This window comes from Ipomoea triloba, chromosome 10, assembly GCF_003576645.1.
Source record: "Ipomoea triloba cultivar NCNSP0323 chromosome 10, ASM357664v1".
Lineage (NCBI taxonomy): Eukaryota > Viridiplantae > Streptophyta > Magnoliopsida > Solanales > Convolvulaceae > Ipomoea > Ipomoea triloba.
The window spans coordinates 1,437,097-1,460,272 of record NC_044925.1 but is presented as its reverse complement, the minus strand read 5'-3'; the positions used below and the strand labels follow the sequence as shown (position 1 = coordinate 1,460,272).

At 36.4% G+C, this 23,176-nt stretch overlaps 6 protein-coding genes across 10 annotated transcripts in view; 2 read left to right on the top strand and 4 right to left on the bottom strand.

The window, feature by feature from the left end:
• Positions 1–1,004: 1,004 nt before the first annotated feature.
• On the bottom strand, positions 1,005–1,894 carry LOC116032276. Its single transcript, XM_031274770.1, has 2 exons — positions 1,122–1,894; positions 1,005–1,020 (listed from the first exon to the last, which is right to left on the bottom strand). The coding sequence occupies exons 1-2, from the start codon at positions 1,892–1,894 to the stop codon at positions 1,005–1,007; spliced, it is 789 nt and encodes a 262-aa protein (XP_031130630.1).
• An 18-nt stretch (positions 1,895–1,912) lies between these two features.
• On the bottom strand, positions 1,913–5,325 carry LOC116032275. Its single transcript, XM_031274769.1, has 4 exons — positions 4,958–5,325; positions 3,940–4,865; positions 2,630–3,847; positions 1,913–2,520 (listed from the first exon to the last, which is right to left on the bottom strand). The coding sequence occupies exons 1-4, from the start codon at positions 5,323–5,325 to the stop codon at positions 1,913–1,915; spliced, it is 3,120 nt and encodes a 1,039-aa protein (XP_031130629.1).
• Positions 5,326–6,217: 892 nt separating this feature from the next.
• LOC116032273 (replication protein A 70 kDa DNA-binding subunit B-like) lies at positions 6,218–8,483 on the bottom strand. Its single transcript, XM_031274766.1, has 9 exons — positions 8,334–8,483; positions 8,195–8,238; positions 7,772–7,855; positions 7,573–7,697; positions 7,390–7,474; positions 7,169–7,301; positions 6,770–7,054; positions 6,493–6,663; positions 6,218–6,394 (listed from the first exon to the last, which is right to left on the bottom strand). Exons 1-9 carry the CDS (start codon positions 8,481–8,483, stop codon positions 6,218–6,220), a joined length of 1,254 nt encoding a protein of 417 aa, XP_031130626.1.
• A 1,774-nt stretch (positions 8,484–10,257) lies between these two features.
• On the top strand, positions 10,258–14,234 carry LOC116032061 (alpha-1,3/1,6-mannosyltransferase ALG2-like). 2 transcript variants are annotated; one of them, XM_031274455.1, is made up of 9 exons: positions 10,258–10,427; positions 10,779–10,867; positions 11,429–11,545; positions 11,652–11,845; positions 11,918–12,023; positions 12,210–12,360; positions 12,650–12,789; positions 13,404–13,570; positions 13,652–14,234. In XM_031274455.1, exons 2-9 carry the CDS (start codon positions 10,807–10,809, stop codon positions 13,943–13,945), a joined length of 1,230 nt encoding a protein of 409 aa, XP_031130315.1. In that variant the 5' UTR covers positions 10,258–10,427; positions 10,779–10,806; the 3' UTR covers positions 13,946–14,234. The 2 variants fall into 2 exon arrangements, with proteins under 2 accessions (XP_031130315.1, XP_031130316.1); XM_031274456.1 differs by lacking the exon at positions 10,258–10,427 and adding an exon at positions 10,463–10,621.
• On the top strand, positions 14,156–21,005 carry LOC116032060 (formin-like protein 11). Of its 3 annotated transcripts, none has more exons than XM_031274454.1 (7): positions 14,156–14,202; positions 15,380–15,450; positions 16,806–18,396; positions 18,472–19,048; positions 19,138–19,343; positions 19,420–19,655; positions 19,841–21,005. In XM_031274454.1, the coding sequence occupies exons 1-7, from the start codon at positions 14,187–14,189 to the stop codon at positions 20,684–20,686; spliced, it is 3,543 nt and encodes a 1,180-aa protein (XP_031130314.1). In that variant the 5' UTR covers positions 14,156–14,186; the 3' UTR covers positions 20,687–21,005. The 3 variants fall into 3 exon arrangements, with proteins under 3 accessions (XP_031130314.1, XP_031130312.1, XP_031130313.1); XM_031274452.1 differs by lacking the exon at positions 14,156–14,202 and adding an exon at positions 14,252–15,327 and having other exon boundaries at positions 15,407–15,450; XM_031274453.1 differs by lacking the exon at positions 14,156–14,202 and having other exon boundaries at positions 14,252–15,450.
• Positions 21,006–21,882: 877 nt separating this feature from the next.
• LOC116032965 overlaps positions 21,883–23,176 on the bottom strand; it is a 4,561-nt gene continuing 3,267 nt past the window's right edge. For both annotated transcript variants that reach the window (XM_031275716.1, XM_031275715.1), the window contains exons 2-3: positions 22,764–22,966; positions 21,883–22,288 (exon numbers count right to left, since the gene is read on the bottom strand). In XM_031275716.1, the coding sequence (XP_031131576.1) occupies positions 22,114–22,288; positions 22,764–22,966 (378 nt within the window). In that variant the 3' untranslated portion in view covers positions 21,883–22,113. The remainder of the gene's footprint in view (positions 22,289–22,763; positions 22,967–23,176) is intronic.

Below are 23,176 nucleotides of genomic sequence, written 5' to 3'. Positions count from 1 at the left end.
TTTTTTATATATATATATATATATATATATATATATATATATATATATATATATATATATATATATATATATATTGGACTCCATGAACCCACAACCAAGCCATAAAGAGATAAATCGAGCCAAGCTAATTAACTTTAAAACTCTACACTTCTACGCTTAAGAAACCCAACTCAAACCATCAATGTTCGTGGCAGAAATTGAAGATTATCATGATATTAAAAACAAGTCTTAAGTGAAACTTTTGACTTACTTAGACCAGTTAACATGAGAGACAATCCTTATATCATGGACCAGGAGGGTTCACATTGTATTGTGGACCCTAGTGCATGTGTATGTGTCTTATCTTGTGAGTTTTGTGTCTTGTATTATGAATTTTTATATTTTAAGAGTATAATTTTGTATCTTAAACAAATTAGTAATTGTATTGTGTGTTATGTTGTGAAATTCTGTGTCTATGAACACAAATTATGTACCTAAATCACCTTTGAAAAATAAGTAAATATATAACATGTGTATGTGTCTTGTGTTATAAAATTTTGTACTTTACAAGTATGCATTTTTTACCTTGTTATTTCGATTCATGATGCATATAGTGTAATATGGATCGTGGTTCATCATATAAGCTGTCCATGTTTACATGCAACGAGACTCTCTCTTAGATTAAAGTATTAAACAATTGCACGTCCAAAATGTTTTTATCGAGACTTATTGCCTGGTTATAGAAAACGCCTTCTACTACTTATTTTATTATTTATATTACTAGTATCTGACCCGTGCGATGCACGGTAATAATTTGTGGCATTTTAATAGTTGAAAAGTATAGTATAATAATGAAAGTAAAAAAAGATTATAGATAGTATTGGAAAAAAAATACAAACTATTTCATTAAATAATCAATAGTTGATTATTACAAATTGTTGAAAATCTCTTTATATACAACATTTTTTGTCGTAGTAAGAGACCCGCCATTTTCTCCACAAATCAAGACTTTTAACCCCCGGGGACTACTTACTCTTGAAACTGCAACATACATTTGACCATGATTAAACACTGGTTTTTTCAAAAACAATCCAACGTGTGCTAATGTTTGACCTTGACTTTTGTTTATTGTCATTGCATACGAAAGCATCAAAGGAAATTGTTTCCTTTGAAATTTGAATGGTATTCTTGGATCTGAAGGAGTCAATGACATACGTGGAACTAAAACTTTGGTCCCTACATTTGCTCCACACAAAATCTTAGCTTCTATCACACGATCAGCCAATTTAGTAACTATCANCATCACTGGAGAGCCTACCTTTAGTGTTAGGCAATGATTTGGAATACCCGATGATTTGATGCTATTCAGAAATTCAGGTGTATGCATGTTTGAGAACATATCAACATTTGAATCTGACTTGCACACTGAATCGCAACTCAGATATGTTTTACCTTCAGCTTCATTCATATCATTCATATACTGATTGATGGTGTCAACCACATCCAAAGTAGGGGCAAGTATTGCTCGGTTCTGAAGAATTGTGTGATCGTAATTTCCATTACGGAACAAAGGGAATGTACTATCCACTATTGTCGCAATCGGATCATCCCCACAGTGTAAGAGATTATGGCTAGGTATAGTTATATCACAATCCACATCATTTGCTTCCCCTAAAACACCGTCACCAATATCTGCTATCCACTTGGAGAATTCTTCTATTTCATGTAAATCAGAATCTTCTTGCAGGTTTTGCAAACGAAGATTTTTTGTTAACCTCATCACTCTACAATTCTTCCACAAATAAGAAGAGTTAATTGTTGCTCCAACAATATCTTGCCTTGTCCCTTTTGGAATTACAGGAAGTATTTGTCTAAAGTCCCCACCAAGAACAACGGTTTTGCCCCCAAAAGTCATCCTTGCACTTCTTGGATTCTAATATCTTAACAAATCTCTCATGGTCTTGTCCAATGCTTCAAAGCAATGTTTGTGCATCATTGGCACTTCGTCCCAAATGATCAAACTACACCGCACGATTAATCCTGCCAATTGACTACCTTGTTTAATGTTGCATGTGGAGTCCTCATTTATGTTGATTGGAATGACAAATCTTGAGTGTGCTGTACGTCCGCCTGGAAGCAATAACGATGCTATACCACTTGAAGCAACGTTTAAAACTATTTCTCCTCTTGACCTTAAACTCGAAGACAGCGCTTTCCAGAGAAATGTCTTTCCTGTCCCACCATAACCATATACAAAAAATAATCCTCCAGCCTTTGCCTCAACATCACCAAGAATAGTGTTGTAGATGTTTCGTTGTTCATCCGTTAGTTGCCGAACTAATTCTTCATTCTCAACTCTTTGAGCATTGCAATCATAGGACAACTCTTCATATATTAGCCTATTAGATGTCATATGAGTATCACTGTTGTTGGGTATTGGCATTTTAGGGAAGTCTTGCAATCTTCTACCCCAAATGGATAACAATTCTTCTATCTCGGTCAGCGCATAATTCTTTTTGTCTGCTTCATTCACAATTAGCCCTAAAGATTCGAAGCATGAAATTTATTTAAGGACAATTCAATTCATTTGTGCATTCTAATAAGTAATACAATATTAGCTAGCAAATCAATAATATACAGAAATACGAACCTGGATTGTTTGTAACCTTTCGTATGTTGTACTGGGCATCGTCAGCCAAGTGATGCCATACCGCCTCCCATACCGTCTCGGGCTTTGAAATTGAGTTAGAGGTAAGAAGCGTTACAAACAATTTTCTTAGAGCATGGGCAGATGCCCATTGGCTTGCTTCATTAACAGCATCAACATATTCTTGGTCATCGTCTAACAAACCGAGCGCATAACATGCTTCCTTATAAGATTCATATTGTTGACCGTGAACATTTCTCAAATCTTCAAAGCATGTAGCCCCACGGATGGTGTTTAGTAAACACCTCAGGTAATATATTTCCCCGGTGCCTGGAGGTACATAGAAAACTCTCCCAATTGCAAAACCTTTTTTGCGTGGATGCCATTGTCTTACATCTTTTTTCCACACAAATTTGTTTGGCATTTCAGCATAGGTTAAACACCTTGCATCTGGGTATTTCTTATTGCATTCAAACCATTCAAGAAACATGCTCTGTGCAACAGTAGGCCGATTAATAAGATCCTCTATTGCGTCATCGTCTCCAAAAACCACTGTTTGTTGACCAGGTAAATGAAAACTCAAACGCTCTACAGAAGGATTTTTATGCTGAATCTCAAATCCAAAGATGCGCCATGCAGCCTCACATGGGGAGATATACCTACAGTCGTAATACATGTTTATCTCATCCACAACTTTGACGCCATCGTCATCTACATTTGCCTTGTAAAATTCTGCAGTCACCCTATCATGACCTTTGTTAACGTATTTGAACAAATACTTTATTGAGCGTGACTGATTACACCACTCAACATAAATATGAGCCCTATACTTTAACAAAAGGTACCGATTATGCGGGACCACGTATCTATTGTCAAGCTCAATTCCACTCTTTTTTACGGTAGCCCCATTATCACGTCGTCGATATACTGGGTAACCCTCTTCATCAAAGCTTGACTTGTCAACAAATTTCTTGGGGAAAAACTTAGAACACTTTCTAGCTACCATACACGGTGAATTTGACCTTGCAACACCACATGGACCGTGAATCATGTACTCAGCAACGGCCTTGTAATAGTCAGGGTCCAATTGTGGATTTGGAATTTCGGCTGAGATAATAGCATCCAAGTCATGAAGTTCACCGGCTGTAGCTTCTTGGTCAAGAAAAAGTAGGATGTGGGCATGTGGCAATCCTCTCTTTTGGAACTCAATTGTATATATAACTGCATGTAATGCATCAAAATATACATTAGCGTTGTAATTAACATTATATTATTATATCATATAAAGAAACAAATTTACAATGACAATATACCTGATCGAACATTTCCGAAAAGCTTGTATTTTTTACAATCATTTAATAAGTCATCCAACTTAATCTTGAAAACCCTGCTGAGGATATCTGCTCTGTCTTGTGCTGCTAAGTTGTTTCTATTAAGGTACCGTTCAATCTCCGGCCACTTGGGATTGCATGTGAATGTAATAAAGAGGTTTGGGTACCCAATCCATCGGCATATAGCCATTGCATCCTGGTAGTTTTGAATCATGTAACGTGCAACACCTGTAAAGCTCGAAGGTAATATGACCCTACGACCTTGAGCAGCAGGGTTAACTTCACCATGGGTCAAAGCATCAGTCAAGCAGTTGTAAGTTTCACACCTTAAACTCTTTTGATGCGTCCTTATATACTTGAGTCTCCCACACTCAACCATTGTATAGCCATCCACTATAAATTGTTGTAGTAGCCTCCTAGAATAAAGCAGGGTTGAGGTTTCCATTAAACGCTCGTGTAGACGAAATGCAAAATACTCTCTTGGGGTAATTCTTTGCCTACACCGATTTCCATTACCTCTTGAACTATTAAACGGGATATCATCCCTGTACCCATCCTCTCCATACGGGAACAATAAGGGGTATTGTAAGGGTAAGTATGATGGGTTTAGTTCGTTTATTCTCTTCAACCCTCCTCCATGGCTTTCAACCAAGATATCGCGCTCACCCACACTTGGGTCTAGGTCCCCAACTATCAAAGCTGCAACTTCTGATACTGTTGGTAAATTGTATGTTCTCGCATCTTTATTTCGCTTCCCTAACAATTTGATCTTCACTTCCACACGGGGGTTATTATCTAATTCATGTTTCGCCATCCTAAAAGACTTGACCAGCACATTATTTATATCTAAATCACGTTGTATATCTGCAACTATTTCCGTGTGTATGTGATTTTCACCACCATCAGGCCTAAAATGAAATAAAATATGGTATTAGTAAAAAGACCTGAAATATGTAAACTTTATTAATGTATATATACGTAATAATATTAATGCACTTACCGAACAGCGTGAATGCGATTGCTAATCTCATTTTCGGTGTCGTAGATATATAACTGTGAAAAATGTGGACGTTCACCATGTTGCGGTAGTAGACTACCAATGAGATGGTAGTTTTGACCGCTTAATCTAAACGTGGGCGGGCCGCTCCCAGTATTAACCGACCTATCTACGCGGCCACCCATTGATGTAAATGAGAACATGCTATTGTAAGATCTTATGTGTTGGAGAAAATGCTTGCTCTTGTCGCCTTGTCCAAAAAACAAATTTTGAATACCACTCGAAGATATTGAAGGAGGTGGCAAGCGAATCTTTCCCTGGCTACAACACAATGAATACCTTGGAGTACCTCTTACAACAGCCTTATTCATCCTTTCTTCAAACCAAAACATCGCACCACAATACTCACAATTGTAACTTGGATCCCCAATGTCCTTATACGCAACTGCTATTTCAAAATCATATTTAGTAGTGCAATTGAATGTACAACAAAATATTATTTGGGTGTATTGATTTAACTTACCAGGTTGTATAATACATATTTGTTCCATATTTTGTGGTTGATCGACGTTATCAAATTCTACTAACAAATCTCTTGCGGTTTCCTCGCAGGTAGTTATGCGTTCATCGTAATCATTATGCACCAAATGGCCACCACTACTCGACGCTATACATGTAGTGTCTATATGTGTTAAAGAAAATAAAATATTAACAACTATAAAGCTACACATAAAGAGAATAAATGAAGTACATCTGTCGATATTTGTAAAAATGTGCAATCAACATAATTAATAACCTAAGTTGTGTGCTTTTTATACTTTGTTTTTTTTTTTACATGAATTCATCACTTATTTATTTTTAACATGTACTTTATTTTAAACAATGAGAAAGGAATGTGCACCAAAAATTTAATAAAGTACTGAGTGGTTTCAAGGTATATTTGCATTCATGTTCAACATGAATTAGTACATTACAATGCATAAAAGGGAAAGTAGGCATTCTATATTCTATGGACTTCACTTGTCTTCAAAATATGTTATCTTCACTTGAATGCATCCATCTTGCAGTTATTGAGTCTATTTCTTGTTCCTTGAAATACCTGAAATGTTTAGTAAACAAAAAAAAAAAACCACATGGATATCTATAATTTAGAACAAAAGTAGAAATAGATATGAAATGCATGTTGTCCAATGTTTTGTTACATAATGAGCAAAATAAGGTTCAATATTTTTAAATGACATTGTTTGAAATCTTGAAATTTGTTTAGACAATCTTCTCCTTCTTAATCACTTCAAGTCTTCCTTTCTTCATCTGCTGGGTTGAAGAGAATTGGTCCAATAGGGATCTTTTGCTCAAAGGGTTCATTTCCTGCTGTACTTCTTGCTGTCTTGGCTTGATAATATTGTTTGGGCTGTTAACTTCATCACCCCCTGATTCATCCTGCAATATTAAAAAAAAATATTAGTAAAAAACTAAATTAGTTTTTAAAAAAAAAAAACCAAATTCTGATAAGTTAAGTAGATTTATGTTATTCTTACATCTTCTGAATATTCATTCCCATAGTCTTCAAGCATTTTTGAAATAAGGTCCTTTTCTTGATCGACACCAAATGAAGAACAATAAGCAGCCACTATATTTTCATCATTTAAAATATTCATCACACCAAAAGCTGATCCACAATTCTGTTTATAATCCTTTTTTATGTTAACCTTGAAAACCATTGCTTTACCAATGTATAACCAAAAAAGCAAAGTTACAAATACACTAAACATTTGGAAAACATTAAAAATGAATACAAATATGTTTGCTATTTACCTTGACAGATCTTGAGTACAAACTATCTCCTGTCATGCCAAGTAGTTCAGAACACTCCCTATCCCACAGTAGGAAGGGAGCGTCACTACCTGCATCTGCAACCCTAACAACCAACTTATATCTTACTGTACCATTTTGCCATTTGCGATCACACTTTTCACAGTAAAGTAGTCCATTTTTAAATTTCAGTTTTTTATTACATCCTGTTGATTTACATGAAATATAGTACCATTCTCCACTGCTTTCAATTCCAGTGATCATTGCAGGAACATAAAAATCTCCACTCTGTCAAAAGATTGCAAGGTGCCAAAAAAGAATTAGAAGGTTAGTATTTGTTCTTAATACATGCATATAGCTGCATTTAAAAAGTAAACAATATTAAAAGGTTATGAGATTAACCTCTGTTTGCTGATACAAATCTGAAATTGTTGTAATCACAACAGATCCAGATATAAAATCTCTTAGATCAGTGGTTTGAGAAACCATAGAATTAGTACTAATACTCTTCATAGGAGTATTTTCCTTGGTTAACCTATTAATGATAGTATATTGTTATGTGTTACAAAAATACATAAAATAAATACAGTGTTCTCAACAGTATAAACAACATGAATACATACTTGGCCTTAAATTCTGTAAACTCGCGGCAATAGTGATTAAACCACAATTTCGTTGCATCATATGAGTTAGTAATTCTGACCTCACCTTTAATTAAAAAAAAAAAAAACTTAAGCAAAATCCGAGATATAGATTATAAATGCTAAATATTTCAAAAATACTGAGTGGTTTGTTTACAGATTTACCATTCACAGTCTTGGCTCGACAAAGCTGGATCAAAACAATCACGGGCTCTGGTTCTGTTGAATTAAAATATGGCAGCATGGCATCAACGTGATCATCCCAGATGGTGCACTTCAGCTGTCTCTCCCTGGTGTACAGATAAGTATTAGTTCATATCTTAGTTTTTGGTACTAATAATAACAATAATCACCAAGTACTTACTCAGTATCCTCAATTAAAAAATCCATCAGCCTTGATGGTTTTCCAGCAATTAACTTTTCAACTGGAGAATGTATCTCCACAACTCTGCCAATGATGTCTTTACAGATAATAGGTAGAAAGGAAAATCATTATTTTGAGACATGTTTTTTTAAATAAATAAAATGAATTGACAGTATAACATGAAAAATATATATACCAAATAATTCCTTATCATTTAGAGTAGTTGAACCCATCAGTGATTGAAAAGACTTGAGTCGAAACATGAAATTAGGGAATTTCTTGGTCTTACATTCTTTGACAGTGGTAGAATAATTGAACTTTATTAGATATTTGTGAGTAGATGTCTTGTATGTATAGTAGTTTGTCACTACTAAAAAGTTCTTGATAGAATAAACTTTTCCCTCAACAAAAACACTACGATACTTGACAACATCCTCTCTGGAAATAGTACCATGTATGTATGTACCCTATATAATAACACATAATATATAATTAGTAAAAAAAAAGGTTTTAAAAATCCAGTAACTACATTCATAAAACATGCTTACAACATTAAACTTACCTCCTCATCGTGGAAGAGACATTCTTTGCTCTTACTAATAGCTTGTCCACGTAATGCAGGTACTTCATAACTTCGCACCAACCGCACTCGTATTGCTCTACGGGTGTGAATAGGGCTAACCTGAGAAGCAAGAACATATTGAGAGGGCATTTCGAAATTATTTTTGCAGAGATCCTCCTTCAGCGTAATTAGTTTGTGATGAATCCCTCTCAGATTTATGTACTATTTATACTGTAATTGTAACTGAGATTCAAAATTGAATCATTATTACTGTTCGTAATTAATATCCTTGGGATATTGAACAGTTTTGTGGGCTTAAATTAATTCAGGGACTATGTGTATTCTGCATTCATTGGTTTAGTGATATGATTACTTCTAATTGTAATCAGAATGTGTAAACCGAAGAGGCATATTAACTATTTAGAACATGAAGTTATCTTTAAATGCAAAAACAAAAAGGCTATGTAGCATTTACACCTCTGCAGTCTCCAAAAACACACATACATATGCAAAACGACGTTGTACTAAATGGGCGGGAACCAATGATTGGCAAAAACATTTTGCTATTATATAGAGTATGATATAACCATTTGTTGTTAAATATTGTATTTTATTGATGCAAGAAATAAGCAATATTAGCCTTTTCCACATTACACATCCAACAAACTGCATAGCTCATTTGATATCTAAAGTTGTTGGGTTTTCAGCGGTCACGACTCATGAGGTGTGAGAGTATTTTTTCACATTTTCATTTGTAATGGGTTGGTTTTGATGATTAATGAACTTTTGGTTTTTTATTTTTGTAATGATAAAAAATCATTAAGAAATGAAAATTATGCATCAATAACAAAAGAAAATATATTAGACTCAAACATAAAATCATCTAATAGTTGTGAAACTAAAATATAATTGTTTTTCATTTTTAATATTTTTTTTAAAATCAGCATACACCAAAACAAAGTCACGAACAAAATTAAGGGATCGCCTTCTCAAGAATAAGGATCAACTCGAAAAACAACCACTTTGGCAAAAGCGTGGCACGAGTCGGTTCATTGGCCGACTAATGATAACAACACGACATGCGTGACACTAACGAGTTCATTTTAAAGCAAAAATAGCTCACTTTTGGCCCAATATAAGATAAAACAGACCACCTATCCGATAAGGCATAAACAATATTTAAACAATCAACCGCAATACAAATATTCAGTAACAACTTGTCCGCCTTCAAATTAATATCTAATGCATCTTACATTATTACCCATATGTTTTCTTTATTAAAAAAACATGTTTTTAATCTCATAATTAATATAACATAAATATTTCATTTTTTTAAATTATTAATCAAAATTTTAAAAAATATCATATTTTTAAATAAATTAAAATGAAAAATTATAGCTATAAACATTGAAATAGGAATCAAATAGGTCAAAATTAGGGGTAGACGTTTTAGCTAGGTTTCGGTTTGATTTTTTTTTTTTTCAATTCGGTGTTTCGATTTAAAAAAAAAAATTAAACTATTCGGTTTAACATTAGAGTTCGGTTCAGTTTCAATTCAGATTTAATTCTGTTCGGTTTAAGATTCCCAAATTTCAACATTTTCAATTTTTCGAACATACTATCACATAATTCATATCCAAAATCTAAACATTATATAACAAAATAACAATTCAAAGCCAAGACCTTGTGGTCTAGTGACACCCAATTGCACTCCCATATAGAAGGGGGTGGATTCGAGCTTCCGTAGAGGCGAGTACGAATGGTAATATGGTTCAAGATAGAGATGATGAGCAAGGAAAAGCCTCCCTTAGCCATAAGAAAGGGATACTTAGCCATAAGAAAGGGATGTTGCTTCTCCCGCAGCTAATGTCGGCCTATTTAAAAAAATATTGTTGAACCGAACCGAACCGCCAACCATAGTCAAAAGTCAAAACTACAATTCTAACAGGGTGGGCTGATTTTGAAATTTCCAAATCGGATCCTTGATGAACAATTTGGTTTTCAAAGCTCAAGCACTACTCACTCATAACTCATAAGCCATTAATTTCTTCAACCTTCAATCATCCCCACTGGGTTATTCATCACATACTGAAGGTGGAGTGTCTTTCTTCCCCAGTTCATCTCTAAGTATTTTGCTTTTTTCAGTTCTCTTCTCCATTTTACTTAACTATTTGTATATTTATTTATTGTTTATGGGTTTAATTAAGATCAAATTTTCTCCTACTACTTGAAATTTACTGGACGGGTTTAGCGTATGTACTGATTGATTAATGGTGGAGTTAGGGAAGGTACGCACTTTGTTGTTGTTGTTGATCGTTATGTGTTCGATAAAATGTTAGAAAGAGTTTTAGAATTGTAGGCTAGTAGCTGTCATTTTATAGGTAAGAAACTGTGTTTACTGGCTAAAGCCCATTAGTGACCCGGCCTTTTCTCTTTCTATGACAGGCTTTGCAATCGGGAAGGAAGACCATCAATGGAGAAGAGGGACAGCTCGAAAATGAATATCGCGATTATCCACCCTGATCTTGGAATAGGTAATTATTTATGTTTGTAGAAATCCTTAATTTTACTGATTTCCTTGATTTGTTTTTCAGTGCCTTTACTCGTGATCAATTTGTTAACTCTATCTGTACTAATTTAAGATCAAATTATGTCTTACAATGCAAAGATACAGTGTTATCTGATAATTCTTCAACTTCAGACCAAAAGCCCACTTGCTATCAGTTAGGTTTATATTAATCTGTATTTAGTATTTAGTACACAGATTTTAACAGCTGTTTGTGTTATTATGTTTCTTCTTAAATCATTCCATGTTGCAAGTTGGATAAAATGCATTATGATTTGATATATGAGAAAAACTTGAAGGGAATTCTCTGTTATTTAAAGATGAATCTTGGCCACGTGCTGTTCTTTATGCTGTTTTGAAAATTTGAGGTGCCCAGATAAAAAAGTTAGGATCTTGGTGGATACGGAGTAGATTGGTTAAGTGGCATCATGCATTGATTTTCTTATTGCTTGTTTAGATGCGAATGAAATGATCTTCTAAATCTTTGAGTTCAATTGATATGCAATAAGTGCACTTTTTACATTTGTAGGCGGAGCTGAAAGGCTAATTGTTGATGCTGCTGTTGAACTTGCATCCTATGGACATAATGTTCATGTTTTTACAGCGCACCATGACAAAAATCGCTGTTTTGAGGAGACTCTTTCTGGTTGGTTTCTTACCTCTTGTAATATGTTCTATTTAGATTTTTCTCTGTTCTTTTCTGGACTAGCTTTTTGTTTCTCATCTTAATCTAATTGATTTTAATTACACAGGTACATTTTCTGTAAATGTATATGGATCATTCCTACCCCGGCATATATTTTATAGACTCCATGCAGTATGTGCATATTTGCGATGCATTTTTGTTGCTCTCTCTGTGCTGTTTCTGTGGCCGTCATTTGACATTATACTGGCTGATCAAGTTTCTGTTGTCATTCCACTCATGAAGCTAAAAAAGTCAATGAAGGTACTGGGTTTCAAAAGTGAATTGCATTCTGAGTTATAGCCAAAGTAATTTAGTATCTTACACCTTACGCAGGTTGTTTTCTACTGCCATTTTCCAGATCTCTTACTGGCTCAGCATACAACCATTCTTAGAAGAATGTATCGGAAGCCTATAGATTTTATAGAAGAAATGACAACAGGTCTTTTCTAGTTGCTATAATTGTAGCTCTTAATGCTTATTCTTTTCTCACTCCCATTTCTTATCTACATTCTAGTTTATTTCTTCTTCTTCTTCTTCTTCTTGTTTTTATTATTATTATTATTATTATTATTTAATTTTTCCTTCTTCAACTGGCATCATTTTCTGATTGTGTGATGAAATGTAGGTATGGCTGATTTGATCCTAGTTAATAGCAAGTTTACTGCATCTACTTTTGCAAAGACATTTGAGCATCTAAATTCACGTGGAGTTAGACCGGCCGTGCTATACCCAACAGTAAATGTTGATCAGTTCAGCAAACCTAATGCTACTGCTAAGTAAGAGGCTTTTCCATTTCTTTGGAACTTCTAGTTGTAGGTTTGATTTCAACACATAAATTGAAATGCATGTTGTTTCCTTTCTTCTTCTTCTTCTTCTTCTTCTTCTTCTTCTTTTTTTTTTCCTTCCAATTTCACAATTTTAAATGAGGTGCTCTCCCTCCCCACACACCACACCTCTGCACCACCAAAAAGGAAAAAGAAGGAATTTTTTTTAAATAGATCCAAATTAATATTTGTAGAACTGTCTTAGAGATTTAGTATAACTTTGTTTGTCCACTATATTTAGGTTAAATTTTCTATCCATCAACCGCTTCGAAAGGAAAAAGAATATAGAATTGGCAATCTCTGCATTTGCCAGGCTCCATAATCATGAATTGAACAATTATCAACATGCTAACATGGCTGATGCTTCATTGACTATTGCAGGTATGGGTTTTGTTCATTCCTGTGTAAAGTTCTTCAGTTAAATAACTAATCGTACATTTGCGTTTTCTGTAGCTTTGTTTCTGCAAATGAATTGTTGGTTTTCAAATTTCACTTTTTACTACTAGATAAGTCATATTATATGAGAGTTGAGGGCATTAGGGCAACCTCTGATCTTTATTTCCATGCATATGGCAAGTACAAACAATTTCGAAGTTTGAGCTTAGAACTTCAGAATAGGTGTGTACAATCTCAAGTGACTTAAAACATTTTCAATTTCTTCAGCCAATATTGGGATGGGGGGTACCACAGAATTTGTAGTTGCTTTTGTGTTTAGGTTTTACAAGTACATCTCTAGATGTCTGACTTTCTGCATAGTAGATCTTTACAGTTAAATAACAAATGGCAAGATATGTTAAAAAAAATCATTTGAAGTAAATTTCTGGTAATTGTGTCATTCTATTCTACCCTATGACAGTGCAGTTCTTTGGTGGGTACTTGTGTGCTGTTTATTTGAAGCATGCTACTCTAGAGTTGTATATTTGCGTATGAAACTATGAATTTATTACAAAATGACCTCAATCTATTTTCATGAAGCTTTTTGTATTTTGTTTCAGGTGGCTTTGATAAACGCCTCAGAGAGAATGTTGAATACCTGGAAGAGTTGAAACTCTTGGCTGAAAGAGAAGGTGTTTCTGACCGGGTTAGGTTCATTACATCTTGCTCTACTGCTGAAAGAAATGTGCTTCTCGCTGAATGCCTGTGTGTCCTTTATACACCTAAGGTGCGGCCAAATGCAATGATCTCTTCAATCTGACTGGTTTTACACAACCTTTCCTTTGATCACTAATCCATATCTCTGTAGGATGAGCATTTCGGGATTGTCCCTTTGGAAGCAATGGCAGCATATAAACCCGTAATAGCATGCAACAGCGGGGGTCCAGTAGAGACAGTAAAGAACGGTGAGACAGGCTTCCTCTGTGATCCTAGCCCGGAAGAGTTCTGTTCAGCCATGGCTAATTTCATCCGAGATCCTAATCTGGCTGAGATGATGGGCCAGAATGCTCGTCAGCATGTTACTGAGTCGTTCTCAACCAAAATATTCGGCCACCATCTAAACACCTATCTTGTCGATGTTGTACGAGGGAAGGAGGACTGATCTATCAAATGTGGCCTTCAGATTGCGAAATACAAGAGTATGAATGTAATTGGGATTCTGAGATAAATCACACTTTTAGTTAAGTGAGCTTACTGAAAACCAAGAATGAATTAGATTCTGAATTGCAAGATTTGCAACTGTGTTTCAACTTTTGTCTTACATAGCCGATAGAGCTTTAGATTTGTATATTCACTAGTTGAAATTGTGTTTCAGCTAGCCTCTAACCACTCTAAACGCTCTGATGCATATTCACGGAGGTAATATCTCATTTCCAGCTTTTTTCTGTGAATTAAACGAGCTGTTATTTTATTTATTTATTTATTTATTTATTATTATTATTATTATTTTTATTCAATTAATTTAGAGTAAAGATAATTAGGAAAAGTAAAGATTTAAATAATAAGTGCGTTGTAAGTGTGTGCATTTTATGTTTTATCAATCATAAGTATCATAAGTGATTTTATGGAGGTGAAAAAATATTTTAAAAGATTTGTCCAAAGTAGAGCATTTTACCAAATTTCTTACCTACTTTCAAGTACATCCTTCCACTTACTAATGAGGTGGAATACATATATTTGCATGCTAATATGCATAGTTTAATGTTAAAAAAAATGTATAGTTTAATGTAATGGGATGTTATTAGAATGGTTTTCAAATTTCAATTACCATGTAATGTGACAGACATACTGGTTACCATTTTCATTAATTTAAGTATAGAACAGATATTGCTCGCATGACAGCTCATTTGGTCACATGAGTGAAGTTTAAGAAAAAAGACCATAATTTTTATTAGGCAATTAATAGCACATAAGAGTTCTCTTAAAATAATATTTACTTTAGTATTACAAAACTATAAATAATCAGTCATTTACTCATTTTTACTCTGTTTTGCCACCGAAAATAAAAAACCAAGAAAAGTGAAACAAGATTCCCACAATATACCTGGTAGTTTTTTTCCATGGAATGGAACCCTTTCCTTCATTCATCCTATCAGAAACAATCTTAATTCTAAATAGAGTTCCTGCATTTCATTTGATGGGTTGAAGATCGGCATTTTTAGGTTACCATATATCTCATCGTTTTTTTTTTTTTTGGTTTTTAACGGAGTTTTCTGGGAAAGGGAAAGAAAGAATTTTGCATGAAAAGTATACACACACAACTTGTATGTATCTGTAAAATTCTGTTTATTTTCCCTCTGTGTTTTCTTGGAATTGTTGGAGCTGGATTGAAGGCAAAGGTGGAAAGGCTGTGTGGGTGTTTGGTGCTTTTTGTTCAAGAATTTATCTCCCTATATATAGTTATAGGTTTGTGGTGTGTATCTAATGAAATGAGAAGGATAATAGAATGGGATTGGAAGAGTAAAGTGGAGATCAATGGGCGAGGTAATGGTCCGTTCTCTCATCAATTTTGTTGCCATTGTTTGTGTTCTGGTAGTCATTGATTCAGACGTGAAGCTTTTAGGGATTGGGGGATTTTGTAATGCTCAAGAGATGGATGACAATATGGTATGAATATTTTGCTTTTACCTTTCTGTTTTGCCTTTTTGTGTGTGTGTCTGTTTCAGTAAGCATATACCTTTCTGTTTTGCCTTTTTGTGTGTGTGTCTGTTTCAGTAAGCATATGTAATGATAGTGTTGTAAAAATCACGCCAAATCGGTGCCTAGCGACGCTAGGCCCCGTTGGACTGTGGCGACTTTCGATCTAGGCACCTAATTCGGCAAAATCGGTCGAGTTAACCGGGTTAACTCGGCACTGAGTTAACTCGGCCCGATTGTTATATATATATATAACCTAGAGCCGCATAGTCAGTGTTGTAAAAGTCGCACAGTCAATGTTATCTAATGACCAACTAGGCGCCTAAATTGGCCGACTCGACACCGAATTGGCTGAGTTGGCGGAGTTAACTCGGAAAAAGCGGCCAAGTTAACCGAGTTAACTCGGTTGACTTTGGCCGGTTTATTTTTTAATATATAATTAATTTATTTTTTTGCAATTATAAAAGCGTGTGTAATATTGTTACATTTGTTTATGTATATATATAGTTCAAGGTTAATTTCAAGGAGCATATTTGTCCATCATTAGCGTCAACTTCAGCCTGGGAAATCTTGAACATAACATTGGGTATCTATTCCCACTGAGTAAAGCATTAGCATGCTTCTGAATTCTGATATAATAATATAAAGGATTATTGGAGTTAGTAAACAATGTATTGTATTTTCATTCAATAAACACTAGGTGCTAGTCGGGCGGTAGAGGAGCGTCTAGCGTCTAGACGGTTTAGGCAGCGCCTTTGCGGCTAACTAAAAAATAAAAAAGTGCACGTGTGTGGGGTAATTTCATTTAGTAAGCACTAGATGCTAGTCGGGCGGTAGAGGAGCATCTAGCTTCTAGACGGTCTAGGCGGCGCCTTTGCAGCTAACTAAAAAAAAGAACAGTGTATGTGTGGGTGTATATATATATATTGAAAAAAATTAACAAGGCTCGGTTAACTCGATAGAAATGGACGAGTTAACTCAGTCGAGTTAGGCGCTAGGCGGCCTAGGAGGAAAATTGCCACGGTATAGGGGCGCCTAGCACCTAGACCGAATTTTACAACAGTGATTTTCATTATATATATATATATATATATATATATATATACACACATGCTTTGTATGCACGCACATTTTTTTTGGTATTCCGCCTAGGCGCTAGGCGCTAGGCGACCTTTGGCGTCCGACTAGCACCTAGCGTACTTTTCAATCTTGCGCATAATTTTTTTTTTATTCCTCCTAGGTGGGCCTTTGGTGCCCGACTAGCACCTAGCGTATTTTGCAACATTGTGTAATGAGTTGATTATTGCATGGTTTTTCTGTTACAGGTAGAGCAAATGTGGATTGGGTATTTGGAAGAATTAGAGAAGATTTCAGATGATTTTCAGACTTTTTCTGGTTGGTCTAGTTTTCCTAGAAAATCCTTAAGAGATAAAAAGTTATGGCACAAAGTTTTACCTCCTACTTCTTCTGCTTCATCTCCAAGGGCTGAAGCAATGCTGCCCATTTTCACTCCTCCTGCTCCTGCTAGCTCACCCTTGTTGAGTTTCGAGTTTCCTTCATTGTCTCCCAACGAAAAGCGTCTCTTGAAGTCTGTTTTGCCTTTACCTATTGGCCACTCGCCTCCGATAAGTCCCCATTTCATTCCTCCAATGCCAAAAAGTCGTCCTCAAAAGCCAAAACTTCATCCTCCTCCAATGCCAAGAATTCATCCCCATCCAATGCCCAAAAGTCAAAATCATCCAATGCCAAAAAGCCCTCCTCAAATGCCTAGAAGTCATCCTTCAATGCCAAGAAGTCATCCTCCTCCAATGTCGAGAAGTCATCATCCTCCAATGCCAAGAAGTCCTTCTCCTCTAAGGCCAAGAAGTCATCCTCCTCCAATGCCAAGAAGTCATCATCCTCCAATTCCGAGAAGGCATCGTCCTCCAATGCCAAGAAGTCCTCTAAGGCCAAGAAGTCATCCTCCTCAAATGCCAAGAAGTCATCCTCTAAGGTCAAGAAGTCCTCCTCCTCCAAGGCCAAGAAGTCATCCTCCTCTAAGGCCAAGAAGTCATCATCCTCCAATGCCAAGAAGTCATCCTCCTCCAAGGCCAAGAAGTCATCATCCTCCAATGCCAAGAAGTCCTCCTCTAAGGCCAAGAAGTCCTACTCCAATGCCAAGACATCATCATCCTCCAATGCCAAGAAGTCATCATCCTCCAATGCCAAGAAGTCCTCCTTTAAGGCCAAAAAGTCCTACTCCAATGCCAAGAAGCCATCATCCTCCAATGCTAAAAAGTCCTCCAATGCCAAAAATTCCTCCTCAAATACCAAAACTTCCTCTTCCTCCCACCACAAGCCCTCCTCCAATGCCAAAACCTCCTCCTCCTAGTCCTCTTCCAATGGCTGAAGCAGTGTTGCCCATTTTCACTCCAGCATCCACTCCTAGTGTTCCTGCTAGCTCACCCTTGAAGTCTGTTTTGCCTTTACCCATTGTTCACCCACCTCCAATAAGACCACCGATCATTCCTCCCATGCCAGAAGGTCCTCCTCCAATGCCAGAAAGTCCTCCTGAAATGCCAATATTTCCTCCTCCTCCAATGCCAAAAAGTCCTCCTAGTCCTCTTCGTCCTCCTCCTCATAATCTTCCTAGTCCTCCTAAACCACAAGATTATGATCATGTTCCTTCCAAGGATGACCATGAGAAGAAAAAGACTATAGTTTCTGCTGTTGCTGGTGGGACTGTGGGAGGGATTACCCTTGTAGCTCTCATATTGGTATGTTTTGTCAAAAAAAGAAACAAAGAAGGGCAAGAGCTTGAGCAAATAGATGGCACAAATGGCACAAATGGCACGGATGGCACAAATGGCATAGATGACACAAATGGCATAGGCGAACACGTTCTTAACTTAAGTTCAGTTGATCACATTTCTGCAGGTACTTGATTACAAAGATTGAGTTTATATTGTTGCATACGTGATTTTATTGACAATATCGGTATAATTTGTTCAGGAGCTAAACAGATGCCTCAGAGCAACGAAAATCCTCCAGGGAATGTGAAGGAATTGAACACTTCATCCACTCTTGACAGTCCCTTGGTGAAACCTGATATGATTGATAGCCATACTTCTACTTCTTCTGCAATTGAAACTAAAACTCCAGAATTAACTGAAGCAAAATGTGCATCTTCACTTCTTCCGCCTCCGCCCCGACTTTCTGCTCAAGGACCTGTTCAACCGCCAAAATGTGTTCAGGCTCCAGCTCCACCAAAAGGTGGTCAGCCTCCAGCTCCACCAAAAAGTGGTCAGCCTCCAGCTCCACCAAAAAGTGGTCAGCCTCCAGCTCCACCAAAAGGCGGTCAGCCTCCAGCTCCACCAAAAGGCGGTCAGCCTCCAGCTCCGCCAAAAGGCGGTCGGGCTCCAGCTCCACCAAAGCCTCTGGCACCAAACATCAAAGGACGTTCTTCCGGAGCAGGAAGTGAATCAGGCGATTCTGGTAAAGCTAAACTGAAGCCATTTTTCTGGGACAAGGTTAATGCAAGTCCTAATCGGACGATGGTTTGGCATGAGCTCAAGTCTGGCTCGTTTGAGTAAGGCTTTTTTAGTGTTGGAGAGATTTCATTTTGATTGTCTGTGTTGGCAATGAAAGTGTTTGAATTTACACTACAATTCAACGCAGGGTTAATGAGGAAAAGATGGAATCATTGTTTGGATATCGAATGGTAGATAAAAACCATAATGAGCGCAAGAAGAAAGATGTATCTCCATTTGATTCAACCCCACATTTTATTCAGATTATTGAAGCTAGGAAGGCACAGAACTTGGCAATTCTTCTTAAAGCCTTGAATTTGACCACAGAAGAAGTGTGTGATGCTCTCAAAGAGGGTAACTTCTTGTTTACCTTTCTGTTGTTCTTTCTGTGCGTGTGAATTAATTGGACTTTCTTGTTTGTGTTACCCAGGCAACGAGTTGCCATCGGAATTTGTTCAGACTCTTTTGAAAATGGCACCAACAGAAGATGAAGAGCTCAAGCTTCGGCTGTTCACCGGAAACCTTTCTCAGCTTGCTCCAGCTGATCGCTTCATGAAAGTGTTGGTCGGCATCCCCTTTGCCTTCAAAAGGATGGAATCACTGCTGTTCATGACTATATTCCAAGAAGAAATTTCTTCCGTTAAACAGTCCTTTGCAACCTTAGAGGTGAGAGCTGTTCACGATTCTCCACTTTATGTTTGTTGAGATAAACGAGTAAAAACAAGACAAGATTTATGTGGTTCAGCAAAGTGCCTACATCAACAGGAGCGATGTTGTTTTTTTATTAAGACACACAATAATAATGTTCCTTAAAACAGTACTAGAATTTTGGTTGATTATGTGTCTTGTAGGTAGCAAGTAAGGAGCTGAGCAACAGTAGACTCTTCCTTAAACTCCTGGAAGCAGTTCTGAAGACTGGAAACCGAATGAATGTTGGCACCTACCGGGGTGGAGCCGAGGCATTCAAGTTGGATACACTCTTGAAACTATCAGATGTTAAAGGAACTGATGGCAAGACCTCACTTCTGCACTTTGTTGTTCAAGAAATCAGTCGTTCCGAAGGCCTAAAATCTGCCCGGAGATTGAAGCAGAATATGAGTCTGTCTAGTGTGAGAACAGAAGACTGTGTAGAGGAGAGCAGCAGAAAGGAATCTGCAGAGTACTATCAAAGCCTCGGTTTACAGGTACTTTCCAAGCTAGGCGATGAGCTTGAAAATGTAAAGAAAGCAGCCATAATTGACCACGATAACCTCGCACAATCCGTTGCCAAACTCAAGCACTCACTCTCAAAAGCCAGGGATTTTCTAGACACTGATATGAAGAGTGTAGAAGGAGAAACGGAGTTCAAGGAAACGCTCGAGAACTTCTTGAAGCACGCGGGGGAGGAGATCACAAGGCAGGTAGAAGAAGAGAAAAGGATAATGGAAATGGTGAAGAACACCGGAGATTACTTCCATGGGAAGACAGGAAAGGACGAAGGCACTCGCCTCTTTGTGATTGTTCGCGATTTCTTGGTAGCACTCGACAAGGTCTGCAAAGAAGTGGAAAAGTTGATAAAACCCGCAAACACTACTCCTGGGAAGGGTGAATCCCAAAGTGCACGATTGCGTGATATTCCCCAGCAACTATTCCCCGCCTTCAAGCCACAACTGGCAGGCGATGGTTTCAGTTCAGACGACGAGAGCTCATCCCCATAAAGCCGCCTCAGTTCAGGTAGAATAAAACTATCAATAGAAAAACATATCTTCTTCGTTACTCCCTCTCAGAGCTAGGAATGAAGAATGCATATAATAGAATAGCGAGTGGTGGTCACGAGCCACCCCGAGTAGAGTTAAAGAGTGTACATGATTAGTCATCTGTATGTATTAGCTCAAATCTAAGCATAGCACAACCTTGTACCTCAGTTTAAGGTTCTATTCACTTGTTAATGTAGCCTGTTGAGTTGTTGTCCCCTTTACACATTTCTTTGGTTTTATTCACTTGTTAATGTAGGTTGTTGAGTTGTTGTCCCCTTTACATAAATTTTATTGGTTCTATTCACTTGTTAATGTAGCTTGTTGAGTTGTTGTCCCCTTCACATATATTTCTTTGGTTCTATTCACTTGTTAATGTAGCTTGTTGAGTATTTCTTTGGTTCTATTCACTTGTTAATGTAGCTTGTTGAGTTGTTCTTTGGTTCTATTCACTTGTTAATGTAGCTTGTTGAGTTGTTGTCCCCTTCACATATATTTCTTTGGTTCTATTCACTTGTTAATGTAGCTTGTTGAGTATTTCTTTGGTTCTATTCACTTGTTAATGTAGCTTGTTGAGTTGTTGTCCCCTTCACATATATTTCTTTGGTTCTATTCACTTGTTAATGTAGCTTGTTGAGTTGTCCCTTTTACATATATTTCATTGGCATGGCATTATGGCAATATGACCAATTGTTATATTGTGAATCATGGTCTACCATGCTCCTAGTGGATCAGTTCAGATTATGTATCTAGCGTTAACAAATTATTCTGCACATGTAATTAATTTTTATGTATCTTCAATTTATTTACAAATATATAATCGATTAACTAGGAATACATAATATATTAATTGCATTTACAGAATGTTGTTTTGGACCAGGGTCTACAATGCAATTTGGACCCTGGTCCATGGTATAATTTATGTAATTTACGCAATACGACTTCTCCTTCCTTACTTGGACTTCAACTTGGATCAAGTTAGTCGAAGTCAAGTTTTGATTGTGTCGAGTTTGAACAACTCATCAGTGTAGTTTTAAGGGGGAAAAAAATATACTTGTTGATCAATGAATTAAAAATACGTTTTCTTAAAAATCTTGAGTTAAAGTATTCAAGTAGTATATATAATGTTTGATAAATAATTTCATTAAAAACACTCGGTATCAAACTTTAAGCAACAACATACTTAATTTAACCAATAAAATAGTAAATATGACAAAGAAAGTGGGACGATAGAACCGTTAAACATCGTAATTTGACAGAGGTTAAAAACATTAATTAGCCTAGGACTAACTTAACATTAGATGGATTTAAGGAACAAAACATAAGAATTGAAGAGAGACAGGTCGTAGATTATGATGCATTGATGGTTTTGTATGTGTATGAATTAAGGATTAGGTAGCCATGGTTGCAGTGACATAGTATCCAAGTGCAAAGGCCCCATGAACAAAGCAAGCAATTCCTCCAATTGACAGAAAGTTGTGGTGAGACATCCCACACGATGCTCGAGACTTTCTGTTTGCCATTGTCCCAATCACAAGTGTCCCCAATCCCACTGCAAATATGATCCTGCCCACACATAAATATATATCAATCAAAATATTTATTCATGGCGTTAGGTTATTTATCTATGTTGCTCTTTATTTTGGTTTTTAACATATATATGATGTTATAGAATTTTGGGATGAGGGTCAAATAGGCGTCTAATCATATATCAAAATGTAATTAAACCTTTGAACTAAACAAACCTCAGGTGAATCGGGTAAAAATTGTGCAATTAACATATTTAACAGCCAAAGAACGGTCTTCGGTTCGATTTTTTTTTGGTGTACAATTAGAACGTCTAATCATATATCAAAATGTAATTAGAGTTAATTCTAATTTTGATAATAGATTTATAAGTGACAGTACATATTTTGATAGTCTAATTACATTTTGGTGTACAATTAGAACGTCTATTTAAGGCTTATCTTATCCCTAGATCAAATTTCTTAAGAATATGGATGAAGTAGTGATGATAGTAATTAAGGGCAAAAATACATACCAAGTGAAGGCAAGAAATGCAATAGCGATTTGCTTGCGAGTGGAAGCATTCTTAATCTCATCTGTGGCGCATACACTGCAGCCTCCAACAAGGTTGGCAATCAAATGAGCTATCACCAGCACCCCAATTGCAGCTCCACCAAGCACAAATGCTTCATGGCTTGGCTCTTTACACTCAAACAACCATAACCTCAAATGCTTCTCCTATTCAAACCAAGACAACAATAAAAACATGATTTTCCTCAAAAATCATATCATAATGCATATGAGTCAAACTAGCAAAAGTTGCAAATGGTTAGATGTATCTCAGTGAGACATGCTTTGAGTGCTTGTTTCTTCGCACTCACACTCAACCTTTCGACCACTGAGTTATGCCCGGCGGGGCATAGCCTTTTTTTTTTTTTTTTTTTTTTT

Excerpts from the sequence above, each read along its gene's own strand:
- LOC116032060 (XM_031274452.1), top strand. The coding sequence starts at position 15,084 with ATGAAAAGTATACACACACAACTTGTATGTATCTGTAAAATTCTGTTT. Across the intron at positions 18,397-18,471 it reads AGTTGATCACATTTCTGCAG|GAGCTAAACAGATGCCTCAG; the intron begins GTACTTGATTAC and ends TAATTTGTTCAG. Across the intron at positions 19,049-19,137 it reads CTCAAGTCTGGCTCGTTTGA|GGTTAATGAGGAAAAGATGG; the intron begins GTAAGGCTTTTT and ends AATTCAACGCAG.
- LOC116032275 (XM_031274769.1), bottom strand. The coding sequence starts at position 5,325 with ATGAATAAGGCTGTTGTAAGAGGTACTCCAAGGTATTCATTGTGTTGT. Across the intron at positions 4,866-4,957 it reads AATCGCATTCACGCTGTTCG|GCCTGATGGTGGTGAAAATC; the intron begins GTAAGTGCATTA and ends ATTTCATTTTAG. Across the intron at positions 3,848-3,939 it reads TTTCGGAAATGTTCGATCAG|TTATATATACAATTGAGTTC; the intron begins GTATATTGTCAT and ends CATTACATGCAG.
- LOC116032061 (XM_031274455.1), top strand. The coding sequence starts at position 10,807 with ATGGAGAAGAGGGACAGCTCGAAAATGAATATCGCGATTATCCACCCT. Across the intron at positions 12,790-13,403 it reads TGCTTCATTGACTATTGCAG|GTGGCTTTGATAAACGCCTC; the intron begins GTATGGGTTTTG and ends ATTTTGTTTCAG. Across the intron at positions 13,571-13,651 it reads GTGTCCTTTATACACCTAAG|GATGAGCATTTCGGGATTGT; the intron begins GTGCGGCCAAAT and ends ATATCTCTGTAG.
- LOC116032273 (XM_031274766.1), bottom strand. The coding sequence starts at position 8,483 with ATGCCCTCTCAATATGTTCTTGCTTCTCAGGTTAGCCCTATTCACACC. Across the intron at positions 8,239-8,333 it reads GTCTCTTCCACGATGAGGAG|GGTACATACATACATGGTAC; the intron begins GTAAGTTTAATG and ends GTTATTATATAG. Across the intron at positions 6,664-6,769 it reads TGTACTCAAGATCTGTCAAG|GTTAACATAAAAAAGGATTA; the intron begins GTAAATAGCAAA and ends ATGGTTTTCAAG.